The sequence below is a fragment of the Malaclemys terrapin genome, chromosome 7, assembly GCF_027887155.1.
Source record: "Malaclemys terrapin pileata isolate rMalTer1 chromosome 7, rMalTer1.hap1, whole genome shotgun sequence".
In the NCBI taxonomy this organism is placed as follows: domain Eukaryota; kingdom Metazoa; phylum Chordata; order Testudines; family Emydidae; genus Malaclemys; species Malaclemys terrapin.
Window position 1 is genome coordinate 48,806,783 of NC_071511.1, and position 12,028 is coordinate 48,818,810.

The window sequence follows — 12,028 nt, forward strand, 5'->3', positions numbered from 1 at the left end:
TTTAATCCTTGCTTATGTGGATATAAGCAAAGTCAGCAAGGAATCAGCCTCCGCTAAATCACTATAAACCATGTTAATATCAGTTTGATTTGCCCACCTACGGATTTGCATTGCTTTAAAAACAACAAAAACAAACAAAAAACAACCCACCGCACACCTTTTTGGTCAGATTTTCAAACAGGTTTTGTACTGGGATAACTATATCAGTGTGGACTCAGTGATACTGGTATAAAGGTGCTTTATACTGGTACAGCTTATTCCCCTTCCCTTACAGAAATAGCTGTTCCGGTATAAAGCACCTTTATGCTGATATAGTTGAATCTGCCCTAGGGGTGGCTGTATAGTTCTGACTATACCTGTAGAGTTAAAGCAAGACAATTTGTGTGTGTGTGTAGACAAGGCCTTAGTTAAATTGATTACACTTTTGTGGGTAGACTGCTCTTCATTTACCCTTAGCCAAGAAGTCTGTGGGATTGATTTCTAAGGCTCTAGGAGCTATGTCCCTGTTAAGATGGCTAGTGGACAGTGTGTGTTTGGAATGTGCAGTGTGTCATACATGGGTAAACTTAGGCTATGTCTTCACTACAGCTTATGTCGGCATAATTTATGCCACTTGTGCATACATATGCAACATAAGCTATGCCGACAGCGCTATATCAGTGGGAGAGCTCTCTCCCGTCATCTTAGAATGGCTGCATTAGAGAGCTTACAGTGATGCAGCTGCACTGCTGTAAACTCTCTAGTGTAGCAGTACCCTTAGAGCTCATGTGATCTGTCAGTGTGTTTGAATATTATCTCTGTTCCTGTAGGTCTTCTCTTGTATGTGCTTCAGTGGAGCATGCTTCAATGAACTTAGGCCCCAAACCTACCATGAGCTCTGTGTGGGTGGGCCCCTGTTGACACTGATGGTGCATCATGGGGGAATCAGGCTCTGTCCGGACAGAGCTTATCTCAGAATCGGAGCCTTACCATCGTCACTTCTGTTTGTTTGCTTTGTTATAGCTAGCTGTCCCCGAGGAGCAGATTAACTACATGCTTCCCTCTACTGCTCCTGTAGCAATGTTGCAAAGAACTGCTAGGACAGCTGCTTTTTTGTTATTAAATAGGTAGTGGGAGCAAAGGTGGCAGGAAAGCTGCTTGCCTGGAGGGAGAGGGAGATGGGATTTAAAAATGTCAGGTTCTCTCTTCCCTTCCTGCATTATCCCTCATGCACATCCCACTGCTATAGGAGCAAGGGTTCTTACTGGGGGCATGCTGGAGGTTTGGGGGCATGGGGAGGGAAAGGGTGACTGCAGGTCCATCCTCCAGACTGGCTTCCTCCCAGAATGCAGCTCCTGAGTCAGCAACATGTGCCTCCATCTAAAATTGGCTTATTGCTCCCCCCTGAGATCAGGGAAGAGTCAAGATCCCAGAGCAGCAGCATCAAGGGCTGGCAGGCTCGCTGTGCTACTGCAGCTCCTGTGATAATGGTTCTGATTGAGCCGGCTCTGAGGAGCAGCGTGCATGGGGCACGATGTGCCCTGTCCCAACCAGGCTGCAGCTCCGTAACTCCCTTGCTGCTTCCTCCCCCTCCTGCCTTTCCTCCTCTTGGCTCACTTCTCTCCTTGCTGCCTCTATTGCCTTCCCTTTACAGCCTCTTCTAACCGCTCTCCCGTTCTCTCCAGCTGCCTCTTCATTGGGTTGCATCGCCTCTTCCTCTGCAGTGATGTATGATGTCCTCCATGTAACATGCTGAAGACAGCGCAAATTGTCCCGACATGCTGACAGCAAGGCCGGTGTCATTCTTATCACTGCCTGCTTGATTATCCCTGATGCTGCACAGAAGCTGACATCCTGTTAATGTAATATAGACACCACAGTGATTATAATCATAGCATGAAATATAAGCACCAGGCGATGAAATTTAAGAACAGTAGGTGCAGCAGGGGAGCGAGAGTGAGATGGGAATCTGGTTCTTTATGTCTCTGCTTGCAGCATTGAGCAGTCGCTAAGCTTGGGGAGGATCTGAAGGTTGCAGGCCTCGTCCAGGTGCTGTGCTCTTTGCTCAGTGTGGAATAGTCCATTTGGGTTTTTTTAACTATTGATTTGCCTGATAACTTTTTTACTAAGCTGCCTTTTTATTTTTTTTAAGGGAGTCCCTGTGAGTGTTGGAGTTTGGGCAGACCTGCTCCCTTACTCTAGAGTTCTCAGCTCTCTGCCCCTGTTGGAATGCTCACCCTTCTTCTGGGAGCCCTGGCCAGACCAGGAGGCAGGCCCACAAGAATCATGAGATAGGCTTGAAAACATTGTGACGTTTTGTAAGAACGCGAAATGTTGGGTTCTTTGTATTTGCCTTCTGGATTTAGAACATGTTCAAGCTTTTTCTCTGTAAGCAAGTGGGCTAGAATCTTACCTTTTTAAAAACAAACAAAACCCAAAGCTTAGATTTTCACACATTCATATGACTCCAGGAGCTGGGGCTTTCAGAAAACAACCATGTATCACAAGACTCGTGATAAAATGGCTGCAGTTGGCAATTCTGCAGTTATAGATGCTCCATGAATGGCTTGAGCGCTGAGCACTGGCAAATCTTAGACACCAGTGGGAGCTGGGCTGGATGAGGTGCTAACTGAGTACCATGGGGTGAGCTGGAGGAGAAGGGAGCTGAAGGGGTGTTGGTGCAGTAGTTGTTATCCTGCCTGCTGCAGAGGCCAAGGTTAGTGATGGTTCTGCCCAGGACAGGCCCAGCAGAGGGTGTTTCAGGATCCCGCTGAACACCGCATTTCCATGGAGCAGCACCAGCAGTGGGAGAAGCAATTGCTTTCACACCATATTGCCTTGCATAGCATGACAGGTTGCAAGCTATCCCCTAGTGCATGAGGGGCAGGGGCTTTGCTTTCCTTTCCCCTGAACCCCTGTGCTATGGGCAGGGCCCTCAGCCCCACCCTGTGTTACAGTGCAGCTGGCTTGAGCTCCCTGGCCCCATCATTTGCACGGTGGAGGCGGACGGCTGGCTGGTGTGGGGATAAGGAGATGATCCTGCTGCTTAGACCTTCTAGGAGCAGAGAGAGTCCAGGGGAGAAGGCACAGAGCTGCCCAGGAGCCAGCAGATATGGGAGGAGTGAGAAGCTAGGCTCTTTGTGCTTCCTCTCACACCTGGAATAATTTGTTGGCCCAGGAGAATTTCCTCCCTTCCCCCTATCTAAAATCTATTGGCTCATCCTGGGATGGAGCAGAGCTGTCCTAAAGGCCTTGAGAAGATCAGGGGAGGGGGTCCAGAGATCCAGAGGGGGTGCAGTGACTGGGGTGGGGGGGGGCGCTGAAGGAGCAGCTCTTAAAGTAGGGACCAGCCAGTACTGGCTGAGTGCAGGAAGGACAGCATGAACTGTGTATGCTCATATCAAGGAGACTGTATTAATTAGGGCTGGGGGCTGCATGAGTTGAATTTGAGGACAGCCTGAGCAGGGTCTGCCCTTCCCACCTGCCTTACACTCTCCCTCTTCCTGGTGCCCCATGAGAAGCTGGGGCAAGGACCTCCCCTCGCTGCATTCCAGGCCTTCAATGACCAGCCTATGGCCCATGTGTATTTTGGTGCACATTGGCCTAAAAGCCACAAATTATAGCCTTTTTTTTTTTTTCTTTCTTTCATGGCATAGCCTGGCTTTCAGGCTCTTCTCTCACTGTGAGACTCAAATAAACCAGGTTTGCAACCTGGAACAGGTTAAACCTGTGTTTGGGATGAGGTATGGTGTTGTATTGAAAACTGCATTAAAATTAGAGGCTATCACTTTAATTTGTAAGGGATTTTCTGGTGCTGCTTGCAGGCTAAGGCCCTCTGTAGAGAAACGTGGTTTGGGTCTTTCAGCACAGTCTGCAAAGAGCCAGCTTAGAGGAATGAGGGGTGAGTTGTGGCTTTCTGTTTTAGGGAGCAGCCTATTTTCCCTCTCTCTTTGTTTTGGCCTCTTGGGTGTTAGGGTTCTGAACGCTAAGAAATATTACATTGCAACTTTCCAGTGAGAGTATTTGTTTTTATCTAACTTCTTTGTGTGTATGCCGTAAACAGAACAGGTGGGGGGCTGTTAGAGTGCAAACCTGGTTTGATTCATACAGACAGACACACACACACCCTGTGTAATTTTATAGTGCAGCATGCTCTTTGGCTGTTTGTCACACACTGGCAGGTGTGAGAGCTGAGATGGAGCAGCCTCATAGGGAGGCAGAGAGGGGACCCCTGAGCTTTAGCAGGTAGAGGTCTGTGACTGCTTTTACTGGAACTTCTGAGCTCCAGCTCTGAACTTTACACCAAAAGAAACCCAGTGACCGTTGTGCTCATGCTGCTGGCATGATGTGTGTTTGGGCTCAGAAAGGGGTGAAGAAATAGTTGGGTTTGCTGACAGGTGTCCCTCATTACACTGATGAACCCAGTCAGCTCTCATCTCCTGCTTTCCTGGTACACAAGAGGTTTTTCAGAACCAAGTCAGAGTCTGCAGGAAGGACTTCCCCAGGGAGGGAGGGAAGGGCTGCCTTGGGTTGGATTCTCACCATTATTCATGGGGAGAGTGAGTGTTCTGACTTGTACGCTCTGTTGAACAGTGAACAAATGTAGCCCTGATCGGGTGTGTGTGTCTTCCTTTCCCAGTGTAACCGTTGTCCCCTATGCTGGGGGACCCTGGCCCTTTTGCAAGGTTTTTTGCTGTATTAATAATTTGCCAGGTGTTGCGGGGAAGAGAATTGTATTGATAAGGCTGAGTGAGAGGAGATTGCCCTGTAGATATTTCAGAGCCCATTAGGACTTGATGGGGGGGGGGAGGGGGAATCTGTTTCAAATCTCAATTTGTCTCTGTTTCTAGCCTGTCTTTATCTTTAATGAAGACAGCAAAAGTCTGGGAGCTCCCCCACCACCTCAACCAAAACTGCACTAATCCCACATGTGCCTGTTCAGGATAAGGTGAAATGCCCTGTGCCGGCAGATCACTATAGTTTTTCAATAGATATTCAGGGCTGTCAGTTCAATGGCAGGAAACAAAGCATGGCCTCCAGCCTTAGCTCCGTAGACCATGAGTCTGTCCATTCTAACCAGCTAAGTAAGGTTGGATGGGCCATTTGGTGGTGGTGAAATCTCCAGGAAGTACCTAGTGCCAGAGGAAACAACTCAGCGTTCTTCCTCCTGAGTTGTTGACTGAACCCCCCTGGCTGGCTTTATGGGGCAGTTCTGCCATATAGAATGAACACCCCAAAGTGAGGGTGTTGAGCCTGCTGTCCAGGTTTAAAGTGCATGTCGGGTAACTTCATCTTGCAGACTCAGCTGGATACTTCATTCTTCACTCCCTGTGCTAATGTGTTGTGTGGTGGTGCCATGGGCTGCTGTGCACTGGAGTGATGTGATTTCCATACCCCATGTCCCTCACTGGCTGTTGTGAGGGTTTATCCCTGTTTGCGAAGAGCTTTGCGTGAAAGGTGATAGAGAAGGCAGAACATTATTCAGACGCTTCCATTGCAGTGAATTTCCCCCCCCCCCCTTCTTGATTCCTCCTCCCAGGTGTGTCTGCCTCTGGAGCATGCTGTAGGGAACCTCTTTGCATTGGCTGGGAGATGGTCAAGTTGGTCCAGTGAGTCTATTCCACCTGTAACGTCGTGGTTCTCTAATGGACTCTTTCTTGAAGTCCATGCCTTATTAAATATATCCATTAATGCACAATGGGTTCTCCAAGGAGGTCGCAAGCGGATATCGGGGAGCATGGCCAGCCTGTCTATCTCAGACGGATAACTGGAGCAGGGTATTGGTTATGTCTGAATGGGAGAAGATTCCAGGGGGTCCTGTTATAGAAAAGGTGGAGAACCACTGTTCTGCGCGAACGTTGAAGGGGCCGCAGTACTGCACCTTGCAGTAGTTAGTACAGTAGTCTAGTCCATTACTGTAGATACTTGAGTATTTCAAAGTCGCTTCCCTTTAGTGTCTGGCACCAAAGCTGCCCACTCAGAGAAGAGGAGGCCGAGAGTTGATGGCAGCAGCATGACTAGGGTTACCAAGGGAATTTTGATCTGTCATGGATGCCCAAATTGCCATGGGAAGCTTTGTAACAGAGCTGAGGAGGGAGCAGCTGTCGGCTTCAGTGTGGCAGCCCTAACTTCCCTGGTGCTTTGTATCTTCAGAGAGTTCTGTAAATGCTAAATAATGCTCCAAGATCCTCTGTGAGCTAGGCCATTACAATGTATTTTTCACTAGCTTCATTCTCAGAAACGGCTGGACTATTTTGACTGAAATTTTCCAAAACTGTTCGGCCCGAGGCAGACACTCAGCATGTACATGTAAAATTTCAGCTCAAACGATTAGTTTGGCAAAGTTATACGCATCTGAAAAAAAGGTCTTATAATGGGAAGTGTTGGGCAACCTTAACAGGCAATGCTACCACCTCACCTGACTTTTTTTTTTTTTTTTTTTTTGTTGGTCACCCTCTCTTTGAATTGAAATGTTCTCATTAACCTAGATAAACTGATAGACCAAAAGCCTGCATAGGCCTATAGCTGCAGAGGGTTTGTGATGTGGGCCGCGGAGCATTGCTTGATTTTTATTATTTCCTCCCCTCCCCCATCCCAGAATGGGTAGGCACAGTTTCTGGCTGTAACCAATGGGAGCTGATTTTCCGTTTCATAATAGGAAAACACGAATTTCAGGATGCCCTCTTTATCCAAAGCTTTCTCCTTGAAGATTGCTCCTCTTCTTTTGCTTTCCTAATTGCTGCTGCTCAGCTGGAGGTAGTGTGCCTTCAAAACACATTATTTTGTTATGCTGTTACTTACCAAAGGAAAAAAGAGAGTGAGGGAGAATATAATTTATGTTCAATTTTCTATCTTTAACCTGTTCTGTGCTCGGGTGAGATTCTTTCCCAGAATAGCATCCATTGCTATCAGCAGCACACACTTTCCAGCCTGCTGGGACCCAGCTGTGTGACAAGGACCTGAAATGAGGGGTGCTCACAGATTATTCATGCAGGATACTTAAAATGTCTGTGGGATGCCTCCTGTTATTGTAAATAATTCTCTGTTCCCCAGATCCATGAATCTTTATTTCCGATGTCAATAATTTCCAACAATAAAAGCTGTGGGGACACCAGATTGATATGGAACATAGGATGACTTTGGGGCCAAAGTGAGTGGGTTCCTGAGAGGCACAGACTTATTGAAGCAGCTGGCTCTGAGGGGTTCGTTTCTAGGGCGATCCCTCCTATCTTTCCTGTGAACCACGTGGCTCTTCAGCCTGAGAAAGGAGGAGACCCAATGAGATGTCTCCTGATCTACCCGGCTATTCCTTACGGGCATGTGATTGCAATGGGTGAGGCAAACAAATCACCTCCCTGGGCCTTTGCTCTGAGGGGTGCTGGAGCACACTTCCACTCCCTGCGCCTACCAGCCCCATTCTTGTGAGCCAGTAATATAGAGAAATCGACAAGAACTTTCCATAGGCGTCAGAATAGGGGAGTCTTGCAAATTTCAACATGCTGCTCCTACTAGTTAGAATGGAGCTGACAGGCACATTGGTGGAGGAAGATTGTTATTCCATTTGCAGGGAAAGCTGGCACCCAGGGTAACTTGCTTGAAACCCTGACTTTTTGGGAAGGACGATATCTCTCCCATAAGTTCTGGGAGCAGAGCCTTGTGTGAAGTGGTATTTCTGGATGAAAGGTCAGCATGAGGTGGCTGTTGTCAGGAATACACCAGCAGCACAGAAGAAAGGAGAAATCGGGCACATCAGAAATAGCTTGGGCGGAATGACAATTACAGCAAGGGTCTGAGAAAACAAGGCTGGAACCTGTGGGCTAATCCTGAAGGAACTCTGCAGAGACTGTCCGAGAGGAGAAGAGCATCTTTTTCCTTAGCCTCAGAAAGCACCACATGCAGCCTCTGCTTCTGTAACCATTTGTCTGGGCCACTGGGGGAAGGTGGGAGGGGGACCATGGAGGGATTCAGTATTCAGACACTTTAAATTCACCTCTAGCTGCCTTCAAATTATCAGGAGCTTGTTGTTCACTGAGAAACTGCTTCAGCTCAAATTTTCAGGGAAGGGGTGGAGCGGATGGAAATATCGAAGGAATTTTTCCATGGGGTTAGTGTCTGCATCCTTCTGCTGGGCTGTTTTGCAGGGGTACTTTGAAGATCGCCTTAGAAGGGTAATATCTTGGTGGCCTTCCCTGTCCCTAAATTAGCATTGGGCATGTTCCATTATAGGAGTTGTCTCTGCATTAGGCCTGGTGCAGGAGCCGGTGTTTGTCCGATTAATTAATCATGGTATTTGCTTTCTACTGGTGGGGCTGGAATACAGAGCAGGAGTTCTCATTCCAGCCTCTTCAGAGAACATAGTGCTAGTGAAAGGTGTCAGCCTGGCCGCTCTGGTGACCGAAGCCCCCTGTTTGTGCACACAGTGCTGCCTGAACAGTGGCAGTGCGAGCACCCTCCAGTTCACCCCCTGCCAATTTACAGAAGTGTACATAGTGTTTGTCATGCTGGATCAGGGCATTGGCTAGTCCACTGGGATCCTGATCCCATCACTAGCCTCTGGGAAGTGGAGCCCCACCTCACCTGACCCTGAAATACACCTATCTAGTGGTGTAGTGCAGTGCGTATAGAATACTACCATCCTGTCTCCAGGGCATGCCCTGAAGCACCAGCTTTCATTGCTCTGATCTAGGCCTGCGTTATCACAAATGCTCCTGCTGGTCATAGAGTTATCCCCTCAATGGAGAAGAGATTGTTTCTATCCCAGCCCATCCTTAATCCTTCCACTGAGGCTGCCAGCGCTGGGCCAGGTCTAGTAACTTTCATGATGTGTTTTGTCTGCTGGTGAGAGACCTGGGCTGAGACTCCCTGCGTGTTGCACATAAGCCACCACAGACGTCTCAGATGGATTACAGTAGTGCCTAGAGGCCCATCCCGGGTCAGGCCCTGTTGGGCTAGGCGCTGTATAGACACATAGTGAGAAACAGTCCCTGCCTTGAATACTCACTGTTGCTACTGATCAGACCTAGATTTGAATTGATGTCCGAAAGGCGAAGACACCTGAAGTGTGCTAGATGGTTTTTGGCAGGTATGAAGACAGAATTGCCTGCCCCAAAGAGCCTGCAGTCTTGTACGCGGGATGAGGGGGATGAGATGCTAAGCAGTGCACTTGAACAATGATGCTGACTTTGTGGTCTGTGAACTCCAAGGATTCAGATTTACTTAGGTGATTTTGTGCTGTCTGGTTTAACACGCCTCTGATGGGAGACCTAGGGCTTACAGGCTTGTGGGAAGATGCCTCTTAATTAAGAGAGGGAAGAGGTATGGCATGCCGTAGGGGGACAAAGGGCATGAGGCCATGTGGGGAGGTCACAAAGTGGGGGCAGTTGTTTATCTGGCTTGGGCAGAGGCCAGGGGGTAGGTACTTTGATAGAAATGAAAGTCAGTACCTTGTTATCGGTGGCACTGGAAACTGTCATGCATGGAACTTCCACCAGCTGTAGTGGAGTCAGTCACCCTAAGGATTGCTGGGATCTCCCATGTTTCCTGCATAATTTAAGCCTCCTCCCCTCCCTGTGAGATGACCCAATGAGAGTTGTTAACTCTGAAGCCTAATGCTAACCATGTCAGTGTGGTTATTAATGATTTCACTGATTGTTCTAGCACCAGCTTCTGGCTGGTGGGACAGATCAATCCCCAGAGTGGCTCCACTGGAACTGCAGTGGGGTTTCCTCGGGGTTGAATGTGCTTAGCTAGAGCTGTTTCCATCCGTGTGAAGGAGCATGCTGCAGGAGTCAGGCTGCAAACTTTTAAAACCCAAATGAGTAGCTAATTGTATCAGGACTTTTTTTTACCTTCACCACAGGGTAACTTCTCTCGCCCTTCTCCAGCACAGGTCAGCCAAATTCTAGGTTTACTGGGGAAGTCCTAGGTTTTATCCCAGTTTCAGTCCGATCTGGCTGGCTAACCTCCCCTCTGCCCCCTGCTGACTCGGCACTGGGCGGCAGTGCCATAGACTGACAGCAGATAGCACATGTGTCTATTGAACTATGGGCCCTGGGGGGTGGCAGTGAGCTCGTCTGGCAAGTGAGATCTGGAGTGTGGATTGTGACTGGGGTCTGGGGACATCATTTAGACACTGAAAAATGGGTGAAAAAATTGGGGAGGCCTTGACTGCATTGCACATTTGGGTCACCAGAGGGGTGTGCGGCCATTGCACTGGGATGTCTCAGGCATTGTGGGAGGAGAGGCTCTTAATGTGTCTGCTGGAGAAGAGAGGAAGCTGGAAAGCCCAGAGGGATGAGCTTCAGACCATAACCTTGTGCGTACCTTCCTTGCGTGCTAAGCCTCCCAACTTCCAAATCCCACAGCCCCATCTTACCCATGCAGAACAATCCCTTGGCACTGTAGGGCTGGAGTAGCTATGTTTCTCATGTCTTTATGTAGTGATGACCGTCTCTCTTCCTTTTATTCCTCTTACTAGATCTACAATGACAACAGGAACCTGTTCGAGGTCAAGGAGAACGTCCCCAAGAAATTAGTGGAGAAAGTGTCGGGAGATATTGAGAGCCTGTTGGCCAAGAAAGTCCAGGCTTTAAAGGTAAGGGGCTGCCTGGTGCATTGGTCTCTTGTGGTGTGTTTGGGGTCTGCGCGAAGGGATGATCCTGGCGGAATGGTGTGACCTTGCCAGCAGAACACGGTGACATGCTGTCTCCTAGGCACTGCATCTCTTAGGGGGTTGCATAGCTTAACGTGAATATTTCTGAAAGGGTGTGGAAGGCACATGGGTTGGTAAATTTCAGCAAATCTCCAGCATAGAGGACTTTTCAAGTAAAATGTCGTCCTTGGTCTCAGGATAACTGCTACGTGTGCTGCTACGGTTAGAGACGTTGACTTCTGAACCTTTCCAGTGTATTCTCCCCAGCTGCTGAATGGGGGAAAGTAACTCAGTTCCTTAGCACAACTTACGAAAAGTGTTACCGAGAGATAGCTTTGGCTCTTTAAGAGGCTGCAACCTGAAATGCTTGCATGCCTGTGTCCGATGGTCCGGATGGACTGTGCGCATATCCTGTGATACGAGTGTATGAGTTGTCCCCTTCGGCATCTGTGTAAGTTTCCAGTCTCACTTCCCATTTTGTGTCATTTTCTCTTTGAGTGAGCTCATTTCATTAGTGCTGGAGCAAGATAACCTGATCGCACTGCCATGTCATCTGAACTTGACCCTCTCTGCGATCATGTTCAGCATCTGGAGTTTTTCTGCCGCTCTCTGTAAGTTTAGCTGAGGAAACAACAAGGATTTTATCTCCGTGGAACAGAGAGAGCTTGTGCCTAGGTGGGAGTGAAGCGGTTTCATTTATTGGAACTGTAGCTTCCCCTGGAGTGCTTGATTTTATGAAACTTTGTGTGGTGAAGTTCTGCACCTGGGAGCACAGTTCAAGTGGCAACGCCGGCCTAACTGGGCATGCAGCTGAGTTAACCAGGGGTGATGGATGAGGTGTCGTGTAAGGATGTGTGGGTGCAGCTGGAGAGATCAAAGGTCACCCTCCATTGTGGTAGGAGGGGGGCTGGACTGCAGGGAAAGACCACACTGTAGCTGTTTGGAGCAGACTTTCATTGTTGTGTTATGTAATGTTAAATACAAACTCCCTGTGCCTTAATAAGAGAACAAGAGATGGAGCTTTCTTAGGGGCCAGTCCCAGACTGTGGCGTGAACTCCCACAGCAACTAAGGACCATCCCAAATCATTTTTTTAAAATATATTTGCTTTCATGCTTAACTCAGTTGTCTTCCAGCTTGATTCTATCTCTGGCATTGGCCAGTCTATGATAAGAGTCCCCAATTCAGTAGCCTGGCATAGTGAGGTACTTGTATTTATTCAGGGCTGAGAGAGTCTGTGGCTTCTTTGGATTTCAAATCCTGATTTGAATATATCTTCTGAAGTATGCGCTTTCAGAATGAGACCCTGGGTGGTTCATCTCTCATCAAGTCAGTTTGAATGTCCATACACCTCAATTATAATATTTTAGCAGGTGCTCCTGGTCTCTCCTCACAGATT

The 12,028-nt window shown here is 48.3% G+C and overlaps 1 protein-coding gene across 2 annotated transcripts in view; it reads left to right on the forward strand.

Annotated features, from left to right (window-relative positions):
• Nucleotides 1–12,028, forward strand: part of CACNA2D2 (calcium voltage-gated channel auxiliary subunit alpha2delta 2) — a 597,809-nt gene that overhangs the window by 103,450 nt on the left and 482,331 nt on the right. For both annotated transcript variants that reach the window (XM_054035873.1, XM_054035874.1), the window contains exon 3: nt 10,457–10,573. In XM_054035873.1, the coding sequence (XP_053891848.1) occupies nt 10,457–10,573 (117 nt within the window). The remainder of the gene's footprint in view (nt 1–10,456; nt 10,574–12,028) is intronic.